Here is a 23,993-nt window from a genome sequence, read left to right on the forward strand (position 1 = left end):
AGTCTTCAATCAGCGGTCATGCTATATTCACGGGGCTGTTACTAAAGCGTCAGCAAAGCGTCAGCCCCGTGTGAAGACGGTATTGTGTAAAGACTTGCAAGTCTGCCGAACTAAAAACACCGAACAAGGCAAACCTGTCTTGTTTTTGTCACCTATTACACAATGTGCAACTACCACATTTCTGTAATTTCAAGGTCACACAGAAAGCCTCGTTATAACAAATGCCGATGCAATCTGGGTCACCTCAGGTCTCTGTAGCAAACATCATCTGCAAAGACCTCCTTCTCTGTTGGCTTGTGGAACTGTCGATCTGCAGTTAAAAAGGCCGACTTTATTTCTGGTTATGTTAACCACCTCTCGCTGGAGTTCCTTGCTCTCACTGAGACGTGGATTAAACCTGAAAATAGCACAACCCCGGCTGCGCTTTCCACAAACTACCCATTCTCCCACACCTCCCGACCATCTGGCCGTGGTGGTGGGACTGGCCTGCTAATTTCCAACGCATGGAAATTTAATCCACTGTTGCCTTTAAACAACTTTGTCTCCTTTGAATATCATACCATCTTGGTGACTGTTCCAGTAAAAGCCTATGTGGTCGTCATCTACCGCCGATCAGGACAACTAGGTGACTTCCTACATGAGCTTGACACCCTGCTGTCATCAATTCCTGAGCATGAGTGTCCCATGCTCGTCCTCGGCGACATGAACATCCACTTGGACAGTGCGAGCTCGGTTGACTTCCTGTCTTTGGTTCGCTCATTCGACCTAAGACAGGTCCCGACTCGGCCGACTCACGAGGCTGGCAAAGAGCTTGATCTCATTCTTGCTCAGAGCTGCTCCACAGACAACCAAATGGTCACCGCTCTCCATCTCTCAGACCACTTCTTCATCCGCTTCAGTGTTCAGCAGAACCAGACTATACTATAATTTAGTACTAATAATATTAGTACCAAATTAGTATAAGACCGCAAATAGTAAAGACCGCATTCATTTAGCCTTTTTCCTGCAATGCCCAGTGTTTCAGTTGATCCCACTAGATGGCGCACTCCAGACACAATGGACCTTTGTTGGAGTATGGTCTATCCTCACTTTCCTGGTCTATCCTCCTTTGTGGCAAAGGTGAAGTAGAAGGGCAAAGGCTTTGAGCCCTTCTGTAAAAATGAGTGGACCAAAGAAAAGAAAAGTCGACAGTGAGTGCCGAGTGTTTAATAAGGAGTGGACAACAAAATAGTTTTTCACCGAAGTGAGAAAATAATACAATATCAGCTGCCACTTTTCCACCAATCATGCTAACTACACCAGCAAGCAGTCAACGCAAGAAAGGTTGGCCTACTGCTCAGAGGTTGGCAGCCAATTTACAGACTCAGCAAAAAAAATTTCAAACTACTATTCAAGAGTCAAGTACCAAGGCAAGTTATTTCATCATCATCAGGTCTCTTGCTCGGCGACGGGGGCGACACCATGCGTAGAGCCAATCACTTTCACCAATCTTCTCCATTTGGGTCGGTCCAGTGCTAGGGACTTGGCCTCAACAAGCGACAGGTCCATTTGGTGTAGGTCCCTAGTGACGTCATCAATCCATCGGGTGCGGGGGGCACCGCGGGGGCGTTTCCAGCCGGCAGCTTAAGGTCGGAAGTGGAGGATAGCGTGTGTAGGGTGATCCGAGGGGAGCCTTTTGACATGGCCATACCAGCGCATCCGACACTGTGCTGCCAGGTGGGACGCAGGGGGCTGTTGGGTGCGTTCCCGCAGCATGATGTTGGGAACCCTATCTTGCCATTTTATCCCCTCTATTGAGCGCAGTGCTCTTGTGTCAAAACCATCGATTCTGGCAGCAAGGGTCTTGTTGAGAGGCCAGGTTTCTGCTCCGTAGAGGAGGATGGAGAGGACTGAGGTGTTATAAATCCTTAGTTTGGTCGCTCTTGATATGGAGTGGTGTCTCCACAGTGGCTTCCAAAGTGTTTTCATGGCACTGGCTGCCAGGGCACGTCTCTGGTTTATTTCTGGTGAAATGTTGCCATTGTTGGCATGGACCCGAGGTAGGTGAAGGAGGTCACAAACTCAACCTCCTCTCCTCTGATATGCAGCGGAGGGGGGGCGGCCCCTCCAATGTGCATTCATTTTGTTTTGGGCCAGCTGACCTTCAGACCCAGTTTGTTGGCTTCCTCTTGGTAGGTTTCCAAGGCTTCTTTTAGCTGGTCAAGAGTGGAGCAGAATAGTGTAGTGTGGTAGTGTGGTGTGGCAAGTTATTTGCTGGCGCTCAAATTAGCAAAGGCCAGCAAGCCTTTCTCCGAAGCGGAGTTTTTGAAAGAATGCATGGTAGAGACAACAGGTCCCTTGTGTCCAGAGAGCAAAAACAAATTTGATAACATTAAAAATGATCACGCAGCACAGTCACTCGCCGTGTAGAAGTAATTGACGAAGACATAGCCAGCGAGTTAAACAAAAAAGCTGCCTTTTTTTTAACTCTCGAGGACTCACCAGACACGCTGGGACAGCGTCATCGAGAGGCTGAAGCTACCTTGGTGTAAACTTGCCAATGTCACCACGGATGGATCACCAAACTTGACAGGAAAAAACGTCAGGCTGCTAAAAATAATCCAAGATAAGATAAAAGAGGAAAACCCTGGGCTGGATGTAATTTTCCTACACTGCATAATCCATCAGGAAGCCCTGTGTAAGTCTGTATTGCAGCTTGATCATGTAGTGAATCCAGTCGTAAAACTTGTTAACTGTATACGAGCGAGGGGACTTCAGCATCGTCAATTTATTAAGTTCCTTGATGTAACCGATGCTGATCACCAGGACTTGCTTTACCACTCTCACGTCCGCTGTTTAAGTTTGGGGAAAGTCTGTCAACGAGTGTGGGAGCTCAAAGGGGAGATTAGCCCATTTTTGGAGTTCATCGGGAGAGCCGACAATATTCCTGAGCTGAGCGACACGGATTGGCTTTGTGATTTTGCTTTTGCTGCGGAAAATAATGACACACATGAATGAGCTGAACGTGAGGCTGCAAGGGAAAAATCAATGTGTGCACACAATGTACACAAACATGAGAGCTTTCAAAGCCAAGTTGACTTTGTTCTCAAGACAAATTTCAAATAAATCATTTGCTCATTTCCCCACACTAGTGACACTGAAAGAAGCCATGTGAAGCATTACAGCAAACCACTGGACGACCTGCACAGAGAATTCTGCTGTCGGCTCTCTGATTTTGAAAAAATTGACAAGTCACTTCAGCTGGTGTCATGTCCCCCGTCACAAGACTCTGAAACAGCGCCACAGGAGTTCGTGAGGTTTATTTCATTCAAGAGGTTTATTCGTCACATACATATACAAACTTTCATACACATATGCAGTGAAATGTCTCTGCAACGCAACCGGAGATTATGCACAATAGTTACTAAACCGAACAGCTAACCTAATTCCTTTCCAACTAACTAACTGAAACGAACTGATTCCTAAAACATAATGCAGTTAATGAATAGAATAATATAAATAAAATAAAATAAAAATAAGACTCAAAAATACAGAGTGGGGGTACAAAATACAAGTGAAGGGAATAGAGTTATGTATATGGGATAAACATATAATAGATATTTGTATTTACAGATATGTGCAGTAAAGTGCATGTGAATAAAGTGAGTATGGAGATATACAGTACAGTATACAACAGTACGACACAGCAATACAGTAACAATGTTGCACTTAGTTACTTTTGCAATTTGAGTTGCAATTGGAACTGATCGATCTTCAATGTGACTCCGTCTTGAAGGAGAAGTTCAACCCTCTTAAACTGGACGAGCTTGATGATTCACTAAGCAAAGCCACGTTTGCAAACATTCGGAAGACGGCACAGAGGTCGCTGGTGTTGTTCGGCTCGCCCTACGTGTGTGAGCAGAGGTTCAGCGTGATGGACATCAACAAAGCACGCCACAGATCCCGGTTGACTGATGAACGCCTCAGATCTGTCCTGAGAATTCCTACAACCAAACTGACACCAGACTTTGACGCACTGGCAAAAGACAACAACACTGTTCCCACTGAAATTGAATGTAAGTTTCTTTACTTTTTACGGAAAAAAAATGCATTTAAAATGCATCGTACTATTCATGCCTTGGCAACCCCGGGTCCTACACTTGCGTGCTATGGCTTCCCTTTAAAGGGCGAAACTTTTTTATGTAATGGCTTTTACATGTCATTTATATTCCTTCACACACTCTCCATCCATCTACTGCTGGCCGGCCCGTCTGTCAAAAAGTTGACCGCCCCCTGGACTTTACAGCATAGACTGTATGGTTCACAGCCAAACTGCACCACCTGGTGGAGGTACATAAAAGAGGCAGTCGGTCAGTGAGACAGAGAGATAACTGCGCATGCGTGTACCAGCCTCAGGGAATAAAGCATGTTGCTGTTCAGTAAGAACCAGTATATGGGAACATGTGCCTCATAAGGTGAATTGATCATGCCCAAATTGTTGTTCAACCACGATCTGTGATGATATACTGTAGTGATGTAGTCACAGCTAGGGGCAAGTAGTCAACATTAAGGCCGTGCAGCACACATTAATTGCCAGTGGTAATGAAAATTAGATCTCTTCCTTAATGTTATTTCAGTCATTCTCAAGAAAACCAACAAACAAATATTCAACTCCAGTATAGGCTATAAAAGACATAATTTAGGAAGCCCGTGTGAGAATTTGGAATACTGTTTTCCTGTGGTGTTCTTCCCAACTCTGCTTTTCATCAGCAGTGCTGCTGTAGCCTGGGAAGCAGACCAATCTGCAGCTCATGTTTCATTTGCTCTGGCAAATTGGTCTGGCCTCCCTCCCATTCATACGGATTTGGACCGGACCATTTAATGGTCGGGCCAATCACAACCGTTAAACTAATTTGGGGCAAGTTGAATGTAACGACGCGGTAGAGGAACGCTGTTGACGCACCTTACCAAGATGGCTGCCACTGACGTGGAACAGCGGGTTGAATTGGCTATCGTAATAGTATAAAACGAACTAGACGCTGTATTTTCTCTAAAAAGCTTTCGTTGATAAGAAAGATGTTTTTTGCCGTACTTCCGCCAGTGAGGCTCCAGTTTCATCCGGTCAATGATGGCAAAAGCGTAAACGACGGAGAGGAGGACTGACCCAATTCAGATTTAGGCGGATCTAGCGAAATCCCTGACTCCTGTGTGACCGACGCTGGAGTGGACATTGACCCTTCAGCCGATGTTCCGGCCTCAGACCACGACGACGGCGCAGCGCCCGATGACAGTCTAATGACGGCACAAGGACAAGAGCCAGGGAACAAAGGGTTTGAGATCAGAACATGTGCAGGCAGGGCTGGTAAAGCAGTCGAGCCACTGATGGAGAATATGGTCCAGAAACCTTTCACAAAGGCTATGATGGATATGCTTTACAAAATATCTTAATTACTGAGCATATTCCAGACAGGGAAGGAAGACTTATGGACGCACACATGAGTAGAGTGTTGGCTTTTCTTTTTTTAAAGAGATTTTATTTCAGGTTGAGTCGGGAATATCCACATTGGGAAAACATTAAAAAGTGTGTAAAAGGCGTCACACGCACTCGGAGCAGCAGTAGCCTGATCAACTTTTGTCTTCTCTAAACTTCCTTTGCAAGTAGCTTACTATGCAGTATGCAGGATTGTATTTCTGAGGGTACTTTGGTCCATCCGATTGTCGTAGATTTTCTCGACTAATGAATATTTCCTTTATTTTTTATTGAAGCGTTGTTCGGGATTTTGGCGAAATTAGGAAGGGGAGTAACAGATAGGATCGTTACTGTTTATTTATTCTCTCTCATTACTCTGTGTTTTTCTTCATCAATGTTCATCAATGTTTCTTCATCAATATTTGATTTCACCAAAATCCCTCACTTTTACTTTTGTTTTATGTTTTAAGAGGTCACGTTTTGCATAAGCGGTGCCAGTGAAATGTGTTAATACAGCGATACCTTGATTTACAAGTGCACTAACATACGAGTTTTCCGAGCTACGAGCCGTTGTTCCGTCGATTTTTTTGTATTGATTTGCGAGCAAAAATGTGAGTTGCAAGGAGCGAGCTTCAGGAGCCGCCGCTAGTTGGCGTGGCGAGCGAATCCGGCCAGCTTCCCCCGTCTCACTCCTTCACCTCACGTGGTTACCTGACCGTGGAAGCATCTCTTTTGTGTTTTGTGCTCGCGATTTGTGCGTTTTTGTGCAGTTATTTGGCCAATTTTTTTTTCTAACCCTGGGTCCTAAGAAAGTAAGTGCTGAGAAGAAGAAGCGGATGATGTCGATTGAATTAAAGCGCAAAATCATAGAAAAACATGAGCGAGGTGTGCGTGTGGTGGAATTGGCGAGGCAGTACGAGCGTAGTACTTCTACGATATGTACCATACTGAAGCAGAAGGAGACGATAAAGGGTATAAGGGTACTCCAGCCATGGGCGTTAAAATAATGTCTAAGCTGCGGACCACTGTCCATGAAAAGATGGAGAATCTGCTGTTGGTGTGGTTGACGGAGAAGCAGCTCGCAGGAGATAACGTGACGGACGGTATCATCTGCGAGAAGGCAAAAATGATCTACACATTCTCTTTTATTGGGGTGTTTTTTTGGGGGCTGGAACGGATTAATGGCATTTCAATTCATTTCAATGGGGAAAATTGATTTGCTATGCGAGCAGATTGAATTACGAGCTCTGTCACGGAAAGAATTAAACTCGGAAGTCAAAGTACCACTGTAGAGGGTGGTCATGTTTTATTCACCAGTTAAAGAACTAAATTGGATTCATGTTACAAACATTTTATAGTATGTTTCATTTGATCTAAGTGAGTTTAACACTGTGGAGTTGAGCAATGCCCACGTGAGTCGCTGTGGTTTATTGGGGTCACCATTTGGTCAAATTGTTTATGACTTTGTGGTGGTTTTCCCTACCACACGCCACCCAAGGGGTGTTTTCTGTGCCATCTGGCACAGAGACACAGAAGACGGGGGGTTATAAATACAATAAACACCAGTTTATTCTAGAGAGTTGGCCGGTTGGATTTAGCCAGGAGAAGATGTGTCATTTAGCCAGGAAAACATGTGTCATGACAGGGCTCCTATCCTGAGTGTGTGTGGAGCTGGGGGTTTTAACCTGCTGCTCGTTAGACCAACCAATGAGCAACAGGTATGCAGCCACCCTGATCCCAATCACCTAGATCCAGGTCAGGTGTGGCTGCTCAAACCACACCATCCCCACACCACAGACTTTTTTTCTTCTTCTATTTTCTTTTACCATAGATGTATTAGATGTACATTGGAGAGATGTTAATTTAGAAATGATCTTTTGTTGTTGTTTGTTGGCTTTAAAGCAATATGTTCATACATGTTCATACAATTAAAACGGCACAGATCCTCAAATTTGTAAATTATTTATTGACATTTTATTACATCTCCTAATGACTTCTCCCTCTTATTGACATGGTGTAGTGCATTTTTGCCTTGTTAATTCAATGCCTTTACCCTGGCTTATGTCGATAGTTTTTTTTAATGTTCTGTTGTTTGCTTTTCTTCTAAATAAGGTTTTTATAAATAAAGCATCACGATAATGGCTTTTAACCTCATGTCCACCGATCGACACAAGTAGATTTGTTTGTTTTGTGTATTTCATGTTTTGATCTGACCACCAAATAAAAAAAATCAAATGACTCGTGTTTTTTTGTTTTTTTTTTCAATTTTGACACCAAAGCTTAGAAAAAAACCCACATTTTTATTTTATTATACCTTCATATCCACTAATCAACAGAAGATCATTTTGAGTTTTTAATTTCTTCTTTTGATCATCTAATCACAAGTCAAATAAATGAGGCACAGCTAGCGGTGCTAGTTCTGTCAGACAACTCGACAGCGCCACACGCTTCCGCTCCCTTATGGGCCGGCCTATTTAAGCAGCCAATCCCTCTTGCGCTACCTGTTTTGCTTGCTGCCTCTTATGCTTGCTGTGTTGCTGCGCTCCCGCCACCTTCCCTGAATTTACCTGTTGGGCTCTACTCTTCTACCCAATGGGGGGGATTTGAGCTCATCGCTCCAAGTTTAAGGCTGCCATTTTGGCAGCAGTCACTAGGTGCGATAACCAGAACCAATGGCCTACCAGGGTCCTTGTTATGGTGTCCACCCAAGGACCCACTGGTGGACATCATGCAGCAGTGAGGGAGGCTATCAAGCTAAAAAAAATAAAATAAAAAGGAGCTTGGTTGCCATGAGGGACTCACGTTTGGCAGACCGATAACAAAAGGCCAGAAGGACAACAGCTGGAGTGGTTGCTGAAGCGAAAGTTCAGGTATGGGAGGAGTTGGGAGAGACCGTGGAGAAGAACTTTCAGGTGCCCTCAATGAGGTTCTGGCAAACGATCTGACGGTTAAGGAGGGAAAGCAGGCCCCATCTCTGGCTCTTATCAGCAATGGTGGAGAAGCGCTGACCTCGACCGAAGATATTTTAGGGAGGTGGAAAGAAAACTCTTAGCAGTAAACAGCAAGCAGCCTGGCGTTTTCTCTACTTCTCGATGAAGGTGGTTTTGGTGCTACAATGTATTGATACTAATATCATATCGGTCTTGACTACACTGCAATTGATGCAGATGTAGAGACATCTGCATCTGCGCTGATTGGTCTGATTCAGGGCAGGAAGCTTTCTTAATGTTTGTCTGTCTTGCAGTAAGGGTTCAGTGTATGGGGGTCGACAGCCCGAGAAGTCGGCATTCCTCTAGCGCCCAGATTAATTATATTGTTTATCATTTTGGCCAGCTGCCGCGGCTTATATTTAAAATGACCAACAACCTATTCAAGGTATGCCACAAATATTATGACGTGATGTGAAATTAATATTAAAACATGCGTATGTATCTCTGTTATACCAATGATCAAGGTTTCCAGGTTACTGTATAAGAGTTTGAGCACTTTAGCACGAAAGAGACTAAAACAAGTAACAAAATAGCATTTACAGCTTTGAGCAACTTTAATCAAGCATCGACTTCACTTGATTTGTAGAAGGGAAAAAAAAAAAACAACATAAAAAAAGAGGTTGCCAAGCCAACAATCCAGTTAAATAATAAGTATAAATTGACATAAACAACATAAATCAACACAATGATCTTTGATATTTCAGTTCTGAATCCATTGAAAAAGCAATTCACCGCATGCTCATTCAGGGTGCACCTGGCGCCAAAAACACACAAACAATATCGGCATAACAAATAACAAATGCTTCCAAAAGTGCAGAAATAGTTTACATTTTTTTTTACAAGTAACACACCATCGCTATAAGGCACTTTAAAATACAGGTTTTAATTACAGTAATTTCCATGTAACATATACGTAGATACAATTCACAAACTCACTAAGTATTAAGTTGGAACTGGAACTGGGAATCACAAACGAATACACCGGTAAATGTAAGTAATTTTTACCAATGGCATTTTTATTCCATACTTGCTGTGGGAATTGTTAGAATTAGCAATAAAGTGAATCCGATATTACCAAATTATAGCGGGAAAGCTTTGATCAAATATATAGTGATGTGGAGTGACTTTGAGAGGTAAGTAATTGTCAAAAAAAAAGTGGGATTATTTTCAACTATCAACTTTAGTGACTGCATGCACTTGCATGACCGCATGTGGCAAATAAAAAACGTATTGTGTAATTTCATAGCAACGACCCGGCTGAACCCTTTGCCAGTGAGAAACGCACCACTCTGCTGCAGCCTTTATTAAAACAATAATGTTAAAACTCATTCTCGAAAATGGAAAACTAATTTGCAATTCGGCGGTTTCTTAATTACCAGATTTCTTAATTCTGTGTTCTCAGTCGCGCTCAAGTCAATCTTGTATGACGAGTTTGATGTGATTTCTCAGCATGCTGAGACTTAGTGGGGTAGAATCAATGAAAGCCAATGGTGAGGGGAAGAAATAGTTTTGTTCTTCGCACAGCAGCCACAGAAGATTCACGTAAAAGCGAGCGCCGTCACTCGTCAGCATGTGGACGTACAACAAGGCAAGGAACTGTCCGGTCGTACGCCCCGCGAAACCTCCATGCCACTTAAATACACTGTCAACCTCTGTAAATCCTGTGCGAACCTCTCACCAAACCTCTGTTGCTGTCAGAAATAGAAATCGCTTTATGACGCCATAACACACAAAAATACAAATAAGCCTGTACCTCCAATGCTTACAGTGTTTTTTAATTTTGGTTTGTATGTGTTATATATTGATGGTTAGAACTCTGAGAGCTGTGGAATGTGGAGTTGCTGAAAAACAATTCAGCGGCGCAAAGTTACCTGTAACATCTATATTATTTACCAAATATTTGAAAGTATGTCATGCGTCCCTATTACAGATTATACCACTTACCTTAAAACACTCAGTACCTGTGCATAATTTGATTGGACAACAGTCATTCCATGAACGCTAATATACAGTATAACAGCACTGGGGCATATATCTACATATATCATTCCAAAAACAGGTTCCAGTAACTAGCTAGCTAGCCTGCAGTCAAGAAACTGTTCTGTTAGCTAACAGAGGAAACCCTTTGTGTGTTGCTCAACAACACTTTGGTTAGCTCCCAAAGGAGTTTTCCGTTGGCGGAGCCGAATAAACAACAAAATAATCATTATCCGTTGTCAGATTACCATTATTTGATTACTGTATTTAGCACTGTTGTACAAAAGCAGTTTTGCACCAAGTTCGTCCTGCGACCTTGTGCCTGCGACCAAATTCCAGCAACTCCGATATCCAGTATATCGGACCTCCCTCTCAAGTAATATTGCCTAATTACAGTGATAGCTCAAATAAAACAGGAAAGAAAATATCATATGCTTTCCTGCTCCTTGTGGGGAGCGGGGGCACTATCTCTAGTGGGCAAAACATCATAGTGGCAGGGTATGCGGCTGTTCTTTGGTAGGTCGTACGGGTCCTGTCCAAACGGAACATGGTTGTCGCTGTCCCCAGGGGAGCAGATTGCGCCGGCAGTGGGCTCTAAAGAAGAAACAAACAAAAGGTAAAAATGATGTCAGAACTTTTCGGAGTTCCAACCAGGGCTGCATAAAGCCAATGCCATTTGTCTTTACACACGTTGCGTGAAGAAGTGCTTGCAGTACCGTAAGCATCCGCTAGAATCGGTAGAGTGGCACCTTTTCCACGTACAGTAGATAATGAAGGACGCGTCTCACTTCCAGTACCTTTCCAAGCTCACTGTTGGCCATGAATTTATATTGAGCGTAAAAGATAAGTTGCTGATTGGCTCACAACGGGAAGGTGCTTTGAAGCTAAACGGAAGTTGGGTTAACATACCACCCGGAGACGCATTGCTGTCTGCAATAAGGAAGTTGTAGTCGGTGGGTGTACAACAGAAGGAGCTTTTCCACCACAGGAACCAGACATGTAGTTCCTGGTACATAGGAACGAGGGCCCTTTTTGCAAGTTCCCTTGCAAAAAGCAAAAAAAAACAACATAGATCTGTAATTGGTTTTGTAATTGGATCTTGGATAGTTCCGAGGTGGTACTTCTCATGGGAGAGTGAAGCAGTGGGGCAGAACTTGTAGGACTAATACCGATTGAACAATCACAGTACGCTCTTCCCCTTGCTACTTTTATTTTGGAAAAGAAAACTGAAAGCCAGAACCTGAAATACGCGACCCCCGACATACAGTACCTGCAGCGCGATTGCGGATTCTATGCGTGCCAAAACGACGCGTCCAGAACTCTTCAAGGGACCACTAAGGTCTCCGCCTTGCCCAACAGTCTAAACACAGTTCACACTACCCCATTACCGTGAAACATAGGATGGCATAAGGGTGACGTTGGAAGGGCTCCTCACCAACTTCATAAACGTTTCTGCCGGCAGAACTGGCGGTCGTGATTTCCGCGTAGGAAGAGCCCCGTCTGACGGGCGACTTCATCTCCACATATCCGCACTCTGCGTGCTTCGGCGTCAGCAGGGGAGGGTCCTTGATGGTGGCGTAGGGATTCTCCAGGCTGTTGAGGGAGCAGGAACTCCCGTGATAGGACGTGCCGCTCACCAGATCTGAGTCGATGGGAAAAGACTTTAGTCACGGATGGACTATGAACATAAAACTATCTTTGAACAAGTTGGCTCAGTATACATTTTCTAACCTTGGGTCTCATTTATGTACACGTTGTGGATACAACGCGAGTAGAGGCCCCTTTGGGCATTTCTTAACCTTGCACCTTGTCAGCTTGTAACTGATGCGCACGGTTTGATTCCAGACATTTGTGGCCCAAGTTGGGAATATTATATCTCCAGAAACAAAATTGTGCCTAGAAATTGCACCTTCTAGAACGGTTTCTAGATTAGATTCAAGTATGATCGAAATTTTCACAATTCTACAAAAAAACAAACACATGGATGGATGGATGGACACCACCTGTGAAGAGGACCCAATCGACCTACCACGTAAGGACCTCCCCATGTATCTCCTGTCAACTCCATAGGCTCCTAAAAGAAGAAGTCATAGAGAGGCAAATATTTGATCCAAAGGTTTTACACATTTCCTACTAGCAAGTTATAATTGTTTTTGTTTGTTTGTTTATGATACATTTTTGTACATATGTATTTTTCAAAAAGTATATATTAACTCACAAGTTTAACATGCAACACACTGAATGCTTCAATGTGAAATGAGAGCGCCAACATTTTGGCCTCTTTGAAACTAACAAATTGACCGAAGATTCACATATCAAAGGACATATTTTTAGACCTCTTGTATAGTCGACATATACAAAAATCGGCCTAATGCGACGCCACAAAATATGCCTAATGCACGACCTAATCCGTGCTTGTAAATATGTATGTCTTCTCTCTTACCCAGCTCATTGAAGCAATCTCTTTGTTTCCAGTTGGAAGGTAATGTGCCAGTGTTATCTGCAACTGGAGATCTCTTTCTCTGCTCTGCATTGCTTAAGTTCACAAACAACTGGTTATTGTGGGCCTAGAAAGAAAGTACGAAGTGCACAGTCCGTTAGAACAGTTATACAGAAAAAAAACAAACGTCCTTTGGTAATATATTTTGTACAGTATGTTTTAGTCAGTGGTATGCAGTGACTATATCAACTTATATAGACAATTCTCCTGGTCTATTTCGACGACAATGACAATCATTTTGCATATGCAGCATACCTTTCTGTATGGAATATCATTGCTGCTTGTGGGCATGATGCACTGGGTCAGGGTATGGTAGCTGGGATTTGAGAAGTAGCTGCTCGGGTGGCCTTCAAACGTCGACCGGGCATCTGAAAATAAAGGGATTTAAAAAAAGTGGGACCTGACAGGGTACTTGCTTCAAAGTTCATTGGTTAACACATTTATTTCACGCGCTACTAAACTTACCGGTGATTGAGTAATCGGCTGTCACCCGCATAGCCGGTGTATAAGTCACTGTCGGCATGTTGTCTTTGCCTTTCTGCTTCTTTCTGTAGACGATGAAGAGTAGCAGGAGGAAGAGCACCAGGAGTATCAAGACGATGATGCCGGCGATGGCGCCAATTTGGTAGGTGTCCACAGGAAGGGCGGCGCTGGTCAGACTGTTCGAGTCGCCCGTGACTATTACTCCAGCTTCAGGGAGTGCAAGGCAGATCCCGTTGAAAAGATTAAAGGATAGGTTTGCAGTGTGTCAACCCATGCCTCATCCAAATGTTGGTTCCCATCGTTTATAATGATGACTGAGAAAGGTACGGCCCTGCAGCGGGTTCTAGCTGTGATTAGATGCAATCTGATTGAACGTGGAAGCAGGCTTAAACAATACTCCCGTTCCCATGGGAACACACTGCGTGTGAACCAAGTCGGTTCCTCTCACCTTGATCGCACCTGGCTCCCTTCCAGCCAGGGTTGCAGTAGCACGTGCCCGTCATGTAATCGCACGTGGAGTTATTCAGACAGTCGCAAACCTGGCGACAGCCGTAGCCATACGAGCCAGGAGGACACTCTGAAAAAGCAGACAAATTCAATTGAAATCATCATTTAGTAATTCAAAATTATATATACATACATACATATACTTTTTTAAATATATGTCTATAAAATAAATAATGGATGGAGGTGCTGACTTTGTTCACAGTGACGTCCCATGAAGCCAGTACGACAGGTGCACTGTCCGGAGATGTGATCACAGTCTGCTCCGTTCCTACAGTGGCAGATCTCAGTACAGTCTTTCCCATAGAAACCCAACAGACAGCCTGGGAAGAAATTTACACACCACAGATTCTGTCACTATATATATATATATACACACACACACACACACACACACACACACACACACACACACACACACACACACACACACACACACACACACACACACATATATATATTAGGGGTGCAACCGATCACAAAACTCACAGTTTGTAACACTATGGATCGTATCACGGTTTTAAGTCACAAATCAGATCATTTTTTGCATCAGCAAAAAAACAACAACGAGGGAGACAAATATAACTTTGCTTTCCATTTATTCTGTATCAACACTTAAAGCAAGAAACTTCTGCTTATGGAAGAAACGTGAAAACAAAATTCAAGATGTCCAAAGTTTAAATAATTTCTTAAAACATATGAAATAATCAATAAATACTCAATTGTTAAATTAAAGTGCTTTATGAGGTACACATGATACCTTCTTCCTTTAAAGATATGATGAGCTTGGCCCCAAGTAACTAAATTGAATTCCAATAAGTGACCAGTATCATGTTCAACTGCTCACGTTAATGACAAACCAAATTTCATGAAAATCAGTTCAGAATGAAGCGAGTCACAGACCTGCAGCCGCATAGCAGCGATATTGGCTGTATCAACAGCTAGTCCATGTCGTAAGGGAGCAGCAACATAGCGCGACCTACCATAAACCACTCATTGCGCTTCAGAGTACAACACAGCACGCATCTGCCTTGTTTATCTTCCTTCACTGCAACTCTGCATCAAGATTAAGCGAATTACCACTTTAAAAAGTAATAGCGGAAGTAAAACTGTGTTTGACTATGATGGTTACATTTTGCATTGATCCGCGGTTCACATGCGTGGCGAATCGTGGGGGGCAGCCCGTCCGCTACCATCAACTACGTTCCGTTACACCAATATACCATGTACAAATATCCTTAAAAAGAAAATAAAAACAAACAAACAAACAAACAAACAAATAAATAAATGAATAAACAGTGTGAGTGTGTGTCTGTGTATCTTACGCTGCGTGCAGTAAAGGCCCGTCCAGCCGGGTGTACACTTGCATTCCCCGTCGTATGCGCTGCAGCGGGCCCCGTTGTGACAGTTGCATGTGTGGATGCAGTTTGGACCCCACTGACCTGGAGGGCAAGCTAGGACGCAACACAAGCTCAGAGTCAGGTTCATCTGTATCATAAATAAATGTGTTTTTGCTTTTTTTTTCCACAACGCTAATGATTTGTTTTGCAGAGAGGTTCCAGTCTGCCTTTGATTAGACCGACAGACAGACAGGCAGGGGGCCACACGATCCCCCACTGTGTGACAGAAAGGCGTAACGCATCACGCATGGCAACTAGCGTCCTACTGACGATCCAATGTTGCCAATGTTATGCGTTGGGTGCACTGCAGCCATTGCAAAGAGTAGCTTCAAATGAAAAATTACAGTAAAATGTGTTTGAATATAATGTGAGTTTCCCGTTTTTGATTTAACATGTTTTTTTTTTTTTAAGGCTTATACATTTGCCCCGTTGGACTGCTTTTTAACACAGTGAGAAGCTGCAGCAGAGTGGTAAGTTTCTTGATAGCAAAGCGTTCAGTGAGGTTGTGCCATAAATCAATTTGAATAAGCACTGCGTTGTAAACGCTGAGGAGAATTTGGTTGGATAACGAAAGGAAACACCTTGCCCATGATCCAAACATCAAAATCTGATTTTCTTTTTCACACTGGAATAAAACATATTGCTTCTTTAAAAAGAGGAAAATCATCACTCAATCCATACTAATATTTTTTTTTTATGTTGTTTTACTTTTTCCTCATATCACTTCACCTATAGTTGCTCTTGCTGACACTAGTAAGCGTCGCCATCTTACAACGCTACATTTAGGCTGACACGCATTTTTCAAACTCCCAAACCTGCGGACCCATATGTGTACCGCACGTTCATGCACGTGCACATGTATGTGGTTATGCACACACCATAGGCATTTTCATCAGGATGGGGGACTGGTATTATTATTATTATTATTATTATTATTATTATTATTATTATTATTATTATTATAATAATAGACATTACAGACTCTCCTCAATCATCCAGCCTGAGTGCCCTGCTCTGTTTTCAATACCATCAGCCCAGCTCTTCTCCAGGACAAGCTCCTCCCAGCCGACAGGAGTCAGCACGTGAAGCTGGGGAAGCGCACCATCAGCACCGCCCCCTCCGGGCGGGGAAGATTGCAACCGACTCTTCCCACCCCGGACACAACCTTTTTGAGAATCTGCCATCTGGCAAGAGGTTGCGATCGGGGTCAAAACCTCGCGCCACAAGAATAGTTTCTACCCCATGGTAGTGGGACTCACCAACAGGCCCCCTGCCCCTCCTGCCCCCCATAGACTGTCTCTATCACACACACACACAACTTGTGAAATAATTTACATGCAATAACATTGGTGTTAAACTGTACATACTGTAGTAAGAAAGTTAGCACATAGTAACAATTCATACTTTAATTTAAAAAATACTACTTATATATTATAACAATAACTTATCCTTGGCATAGTATAGTATCGTGTCGCATGTTGTATATCTGACTGTTCTGTTTTGTACCTTTGTCTATTTGTATATATATCTGACATTTTCTTGTTATGTATTTTTTTATTTTATTTGATCCAATTTTATTTTATTTGTATTCTACTTTTTTTCAGACTCTTAAGCTTTTTGGTTTTTTTAATACTATGGTCTGTATTGGAGTGCAGCAAACCTCACCTGAAGAAATTCCAAGTATATGAAAATGTAGCTGGCGAAAAAAAAAAACCAACACGTTTTGATTCTGATTCTCATCATCAGGTATACAGCACCTCTGATCCCAGGCACCTAGATCCAGGTCAGGCGTGGCGGCTAAACCCAGACCGTCCCCACACCACAGCGGCGTTTGAGCCAGTCGTAACATACAAACTGTAGGACTCGAAAACAGTCAAAAACATATTCCGTGTTTGTGTCCTCACACATGGAGTTCCCTTGTAGCTCCATTGCAACGTGTCCGAATAGTGTCCATTTTTATTTTAGTCCCAAAGGTTTAAAAAATGTGAGGGACATGCAGTGTTTAGTCTGTTTGAATGGAACTGTGTTGTTAGGAACTTGCAAACAAAGTGGGCTGGTTTTTTTCTGGCAAAAAACCTGCAGGTGTAATGTTACTGCCCTTCTTGTTTGGATGGAATTTATATATAGCCTTAAGAAGATTGAATTCACGTGAAGAAAGTCCTATTTTGATTCAAAGATTTGTACATTTAAGTTTATTTATTTGTAGGTTTATAAAATACATTATTATCGTGAAGGCAGTTTTCTGCTGATTTACAAAGTGCAATAAAATAATTGTGTTCCACAAAATGGATGAATAATCGTAATAAATAATCGTGATCACAAAATCGACTAAAATAATTTTGATTATTATTTTAGCCAAAATCATGCAGCCCTACTTCAGAATGATAACCGGCGTTGGTTGAAACCAATCCACAGCCGCAAACGCCACCCGATCATAGAATTACACTGTAACCAGGCCGGAACAAATGAATTTCTGCAGTCAAAAAACACAGGAACCAGTGAACCAAAGCACACTCGTCCACTGAACATTAACAAAGGGTCGACTACCCTCGACCCCTAATATTGCTGCCTGCAGCTATATTATTATTATCATTATTATTATTTTAATTGTGGTGAAAACCGGGACAATTCCCACATGGAATCCGTAACATTGCTGGATAAGAAACATCCGGCAAATGCAGGCCTTTAAGGAAAAGTTCCGTATGGAGTCTGTTCCCACATAGATGGTTACAGACACATTGCGTAATGCTTGCGCGAGAGGTGTCCAATATCACGCGAGTCTAGGCAACAGAATCTGACAACAGAGCCCCAGCCCCCGGACGCAGTAACCCTAAAAACAGAGTTATTAACTCAGTGGGATAATTTTCAACCTCTCCTACACCCTCTGCCTCTGGAGAAGGAACGTTCTCCACCCGTTCTACCTCTACCTGGCCGCTCGCTTCCTCTCCGGGTGCTTTATTTGGATTCGGCTCCACCCCTACTTCGGAAATGTTACTGCTTCCATTCCCACTCACTTCCATTCACAGCCGTTCTGGCAATTAATTTCAAAATTATACAAGGTCGAGAGTGCGGGTATTTGTGGAACGACTTTTATCGAACATCAAAACCGACTCCTGTTCCCGCATGACGGAAATATTGAACGTTGCCAGTAGATTGCCAGTAGAGGCTTTAGTGTTACAGATATTTGACGGGACTTGGGACACACAGCTTGAAGCCCGGATAGTCCTGGACAAACCGGGACGTCTGGTCACCATAGCTACATAGAGACGGAAGGCTTCAATATGAATTTATTTTTCAGCGAGCACAAAACGTCAGCATGTCTCATTATACAATTAATGGGAAAGTCCACTTGAACATGAGCAGTATTATAATATTAACAGTAAATAAGTTAGTCATCGCGCGAATAGTGTTGCTGTTGCTGTCGTTGGATTATTTCAATATTCTGGGTCAATGTATTCATTTATTTAGTAAGTCGCTGCGTTGGGGTGTTAGCTATGTTGCTAAGGACTATTTTTCTTGGAAGCCAAGGGGGTCATAATAAGATCAACTGATCATAGAGGATAAGAGAATGTCAGGAGTCGGGAGCATTTCTTCAAAAGGGGGGAACTTAGTGGTGACAAAATAAGGATTACTGGAGAACATGTCACTCACGCTGGGAGCAGTCACTAGCGATCCATCCTGGGTAACACTGGCACGATCCGTCGATGGGGTTACAGGTGCCGTTGTTGGTGCAGCTGCAGCTCCAGGCGCAGTTCTTCCCATACCTGCCGCTGGGGCACACTGGTGGCGAAAAAAATAAAAGATTACAAACCAGCCATTACAAGTCCAGTTGACTTCAGCGGCCCTTTTGCTGCATTCCAGGTTTTCTTTCAAATATTAGTCCCCGACATTTATTAACTGTTTATAGCAACAACGTCGCTGATCGCGTTACTGTTGAGAAACTTACCACTCTGCTGCCGCTTTAAGCAGATTGAGAAGCTGAGGCAGAGCGGTACGTTCCTTAATAGTTAAGCGTTCAGTGAAGTTGCACAATTAACACAGTGTATAAAATGACGGGAACCACCATGGCTAGGGTTGAACAATAGCCGACCTGTCCTTTAACCTCCACTGGCCGAGGAAAACTCCCAGAAAAAACACTGGGAGAAAGAAATAGACCACAAAGGGAGGGGTGAGGATGGTCAGGTTGCAATGGATTACATGCATGGATGGATTCATTAGATGCAGTGGGCAACATTATAACACTTTATAACAAGTCTGAGGTAAATGCCTCCAGGAGAAATGTGCGTCAGCAGCGGGACCAGTCCACGCTGTTTAGAGACTTCACCCAGTCACCACAGATCTGCCCTACATCCATTGCCATTGCACAACGACAGACTATAACATTGTGTGTGGGACTCCAATACTCGGACAGTGTGGTCAGGTCATCACGAGATTTAGGGAATTATTTCTTTTAAAAGCAACAGCGGCAGTAAAACTGTATTTTACTATGATGGTTAAATTATGCAATTAATCCACGGTTCAGATGCGTGGCGAACCGTGGGGGTTTACGGCTCACAGATCATCTACGTTCCGTTACACCATCAGTCATTATGACAGGTAAGGTTCTAAAAGACAGATTAGTTCAGATCCCGCGACGCAGGTTGGATTCGGAAGACTGTTCTGAGCGGTTCTGGTCGAGTTCAGGCCCTTATTCCATACCAGATCCGTACCACGGCCACTATCAGAGCAATACCTGGACCACGTTATATATCCAGGCCAGCTGTTCAGGTAGCTCGGCCCTGGACCCTGGAAGGTTATATGGAAGTCGTTCATAAAGCCAAGCGACCTAACATTTCATCATGAAAAAGACAGTGTGGCAAACTTTCGCACGCACAAGCACAAAGCACAAAGCACAAAGCACAAAGCACAAAGCACTGAAGCTGTGCAGACGTCCATACTGACTAGTGGCATTGTGTATAAATCCAGCTCCAAAAAAGTAATTGAAATAGTAATAGAATAGTAATTGAGATAACCGTTCAAGAAAAAACACACTTACCCTCATTGCAAAGCGTCCCTTTGAACCCGGGCAGGCAGTCGCACTGGCCCGAAAGGTGGTGACACGGTCCAGTGCTGTGGACACAATGGGGGCAGGCCTGGCTGCAACGGTGGCCAAAGTAGCCCGGTGAACACACTACAGCCAGACAAGAGTGTCCAAAAAAACGTGGGTTAAAACCAGGAGTCAATCACGCTGTGACAAATGTAAGTCTTCTTTAATCTTTTTACGATCTGATCTCACGCAGTAACCCAACCCTTGCTTGACTATGATTCCGCATTGGCAATAAAAACAGGAAATAGTTCCGTGTGTGCGAGTTCTAATACATATTAAACGCTAAGTGTCGGTCCTCACTTTGACCATAGTCAAGGTTATGGTGGTCAAATGGTTTTACTGTAATTTATCGAAATCTCTATTTTACATAATATATTCATATATCATCCCTTCAATACTTTGAAGGGATGACTCCACTGCACTAATCCCACTTAAAACTAGACACCTCTGGCTTAGAGCAGAAGTTTCCAACCTTATAGTTAGCTGCGGTATCGTGGGTGCGGTTTTGGGGGTTTGATGAGTGGGAATTAAATTGTAATAATGCAGCAATAAAACATCGGCACTTACTCCTCTGACACGTCGTCCCCCTGAATCCTGGAGCGCATTCGCAGGTGCCCTCGTCTGGAGAGCAGGAAGCCCCGTTCTTACAGCTGCAGAGGAGGGAACAGTTGGGGCCCCAGCGGCCTTCGGGACACACGCTGTCACAGTGCACCCCTGGTGATAAGACACGCTACGCTTTCACACACGGATACAAGGAAACCGAGCTCACGATGTATTGTTCTATTTTTAAAAATAGCGCAGTTCCCAAGGATAGATAGTTGGCTATTTTTCCAACCGAGGCCTTATTAAAACGGGGGTTCCCATCATCTGTAATCACGTCACGGTGTTTGCATTGAGTCTCGTAACATGTTGAATCTCCTCTTCCAAAATGGAAAACTCACATTATAATCACGTTTCTTATATTTTGAATCAAAGTCGTCTTGTCGTGACATTTCATTTAAAACGACTTTTTGGAAATTGCCGCAGTACATCCAAAGCGCTACTTTGGCTGTAGGAATTGGCACAACTTCCCGTTGCTTCTGTCTCTTACATGGATATAGTGGGTGTAAGTGCAAAAGAGCCAATAAAAGCAGAAGAAGACCTGAAAAAGTGCATTGGTTTGCGGCCATTTTCTTTTTCAGTATGCAATTTAAAAGAAGGCTTTACTATAGACTGACTAAGTCCCTCAATAGTAAAGCCTTCAGTGAGGTTGTGCTATGAACCGTTATGAATGATGGGAACCAATAAGGCCTGGGCTGATAAAGCTGTGGCCAACCTACCCCTTAATACATTTTTTGTCTCTATCAGCTGACACACTCACCAGTCCATCCTGCCAGGCAGTGGCAGTGGCCAGTGGAGGGGTGGCATCCATCGGCGTGGCTGCAGTCGCAGCGCTCTCTGCAAGTCATGCCATAGGTGCCATCCTGAGGAGAACCAAGAGAATAACCACTATTAGTGTGGTGTGTAGTGCTCTCTGTAGAACTGTGCATCGACTTACCCCGGCTCCTACCACAAAATATTCCACTGGCTATGAAGAAATGCAAAGTGGGACCTCAGAGTGGGACCACCGAAATTTGAATGTCTTGATTTGGAGCAAATTCCACGAAAAACTGCTGAAATCCGGTAAACGAAGGGATTGTTTTTATTATTATATTTATTATTTATTATTGATATCGTTTGACCTTTGAAATGTGGCATTATACATTTCAGTGTCAGACATCCTGTTGTGAAGCTTGCGGAAAACGGGAAGCTCACAATACGGTCAGAAAGTCTTTATATGTGATACCAAAAAAATGTAATGGTTGCAAATGGTGCATTTCAACAGGGTTTGAGGGTTTTGTCGACTTGTTTGCTTAAATCGGCTCTGGCTATATCCGCGTAACGTAAGAGACTAGAAACGGGAAGTTGGTGCAATTCCCACTGGCGGCCTCATGTAGTCAAGGGCCACGCTTTGGATGTACTACAGCAACTGCGAAAAACTCGTTCTAAAAAAAATGTGATATTTCTGCTATTACAAACATGTGTGTTTCACATTTTCAAAAAGGACATGTCGACCTGTTTTGTAAGGCTTGAACATTTGCCCCATTGGTCTGTGTTTAGGCATCGCACTCACTGTGAGATCTACAGCGATAGATGTGACTGTGTTACATTTCTATAATGAGGAAATGTAACTATGACTTTTGAGACGCTAGAAGGTGTGTTTCCACAATATCACAGTAGCCGGGGTAGTGTATGCCCTCTGCATTCAAATTATATTTGATTTGTTGGGTTAAAATTGACCTTTGGGAGGAGAAGCAGTCGACACTGTCTTTGGTTTTATATTGGTTAATACCTTTTGTTTTGTTGTTTGAGAACAGATGGTTTCCTCATGCGCGATTTCTACCCCCCCCCCCCCGCCTGACAAACCGTTCTTGATGTCTTTTCTTTCTTTTTTTTGTTGTCTCCTGGAGTTCCCCCGGTCTGAGGAAAACATCATTTTGTGGAAACGACAGCATCTTTTCAGGAGGAATTGTTTATTTCGCCACGCGGATCATATCCACAAAGATCCTCCTCTGTGTCGTGACCGCCGGACTCACTATGTCAAAACCGTCCCCGATTGTACTAGATTCGATTTAGGGCTGCAACTAACAACTCCATTGGAAAAATCGATTAATCTATCAATCTAGCAATTATTATGTTGATTAAGTGTGATTAATTGGAGAGAAAAAAACAAACTTATTTTAAACATGCAGGGGTTCAGGAAAACTATAACATAATACAAAATATAAGAATATATACATAACACAATAACATATAATAAGCATATTCATTTAAGTGATCAAAAACAAAAATTATACAAGCAGGGATCCAATTTCAGTGATGTGGATACATTTTGTGCTGTATAAACCAGACATGACATGCCTTTGACAACGTTAATAGAATACGTAAGAGTGCATAAACATTAAAAGGAACAAAGGAACATTAAAACTCCAACCATTAACACTAGAACGTTGCGCTTTCCTTTATTTGAGTAACCAGCTGAGTATATAAATAGGTTAATAAGGCATTATAAATATTTGCTTATAGGCCAGGTTTAAAATTCAACACAATATCTTATTTAAAATATGTATCTAGGGGGTCTCTGTTTCTCTGTCCCCCAAGGGGTCCTTGGGTTAAAAAAGGTTGAACACCCCTCCATGGAGATGATTTGAAGATGGGAAACTGCTTGTGTCTAAATGACATACATGCAATTTATCGAACATATTGTATTGCATCTAACAGTGTAGGATTAGAAGACCACGACCAAAAGTTGTCGGAAAGCATTGAAGGTAAAAGGTCTTGAACAAATGTGATGAATACCAAAGATACCAAAGTCTTTATCCTCACCTGACACTGGAGATCACATGTATGGCCTCTCCAACCTGGGGCACAGGTACAATGTCCATCCAGGGCGTTACACGCACCTCCGTTTCCACATCTACAGCTGAATTTACAGCCCAAGCCCCAGGTACCGCTGGGGCAGCTGATGGAGCAGTCCACCCCATACCAGCCTGTGAGGAGAGGTTTGAAAGATAAAAAAAGATGC

The 23,993-nt window shown here is 43.1% G+C and overlaps 1 protein-coding gene across 2 annotated transcripts in view; it reads right to left on the reverse strand.

Annotated features, from left to right (window-relative positions):
• Nucleotides 1-8,983: 8,983 nt before the first annotated feature.
• megf10 (multiple EGF-like-domains 10) overlaps nucleotides 8,984-23,993 on the reverse strand; it is a 43,774-nt gene continuing 28,764 nt past the window's right edge. For both annotated transcript variants that reach the window (XM_080017508.1, XM_080017507.1), the window contains exons 12-25: nucleotides 23,795-23,958; nucleotides 21,750-21,852; nucleotides 20,957-21,103; nucleotides 20,339-20,473; nucleotides 18,955-19,083; nucleotides 15,229-15,357; nucleotides 14,098-14,226; nucleotides 13,848-13,976; nucleotides 13,382-13,606; nucleotides 13,172-13,284; nucleotides 12,860-12,983; nucleotides 12,446-12,490; nucleotides 11,852-12,058; nucleotides 8,984-11,010 (exon numbers count right to left, since the gene is read on the reverse strand). In XM_080017508.1, the coding sequence (XP_079873634.1) occupies nucleotides 10,844-11,010; nucleotides 11,852-12,058; nucleotides 12,446-12,490; nucleotides 12,860-12,983; nucleotides 13,172-13,284; nucleotides 13,382-13,606; nucleotides 13,848-13,976; nucleotides 14,098-14,226; nucleotides 15,229-15,357; nucleotides 18,955-19,083; nucleotides 20,339-20,473; nucleotides 20,957-21,103; nucleotides 21,750-21,852; nucleotides 23,795-23,958 (1,946 nt within the window). In that variant the 3' untranslated portion in view covers nucleotides 8,984-10,843. The remainder of the gene's footprint in view (nucleotides 11,011-11,851; nucleotides 12,059-12,445; nucleotides 12,491-12,859; nucleotides 12,984-13,171; nucleotides 13,285-13,381; nucleotides 13,607-13,847; nucleotides 13,977-14,097; nucleotides 14,227-15,228; nucleotides 15,358-18,954; nucleotides 19,084-20,338; nucleotides 20,474-20,956; nucleotides 21,104-21,749; nucleotides 21,853-23,794; nucleotides 23,959-23,993) is intronic.

The sequence above is a fragment of the Zeus faber genome, assembly GCF_960531495.2.
Source record: "Zeus faber genome assembly, chromosome: 17".
NCBI lineage: Eukaryota > Metazoa > Chordata > Actinopteri > Zeiformes > Zeidae > Zeus > Zeus faber.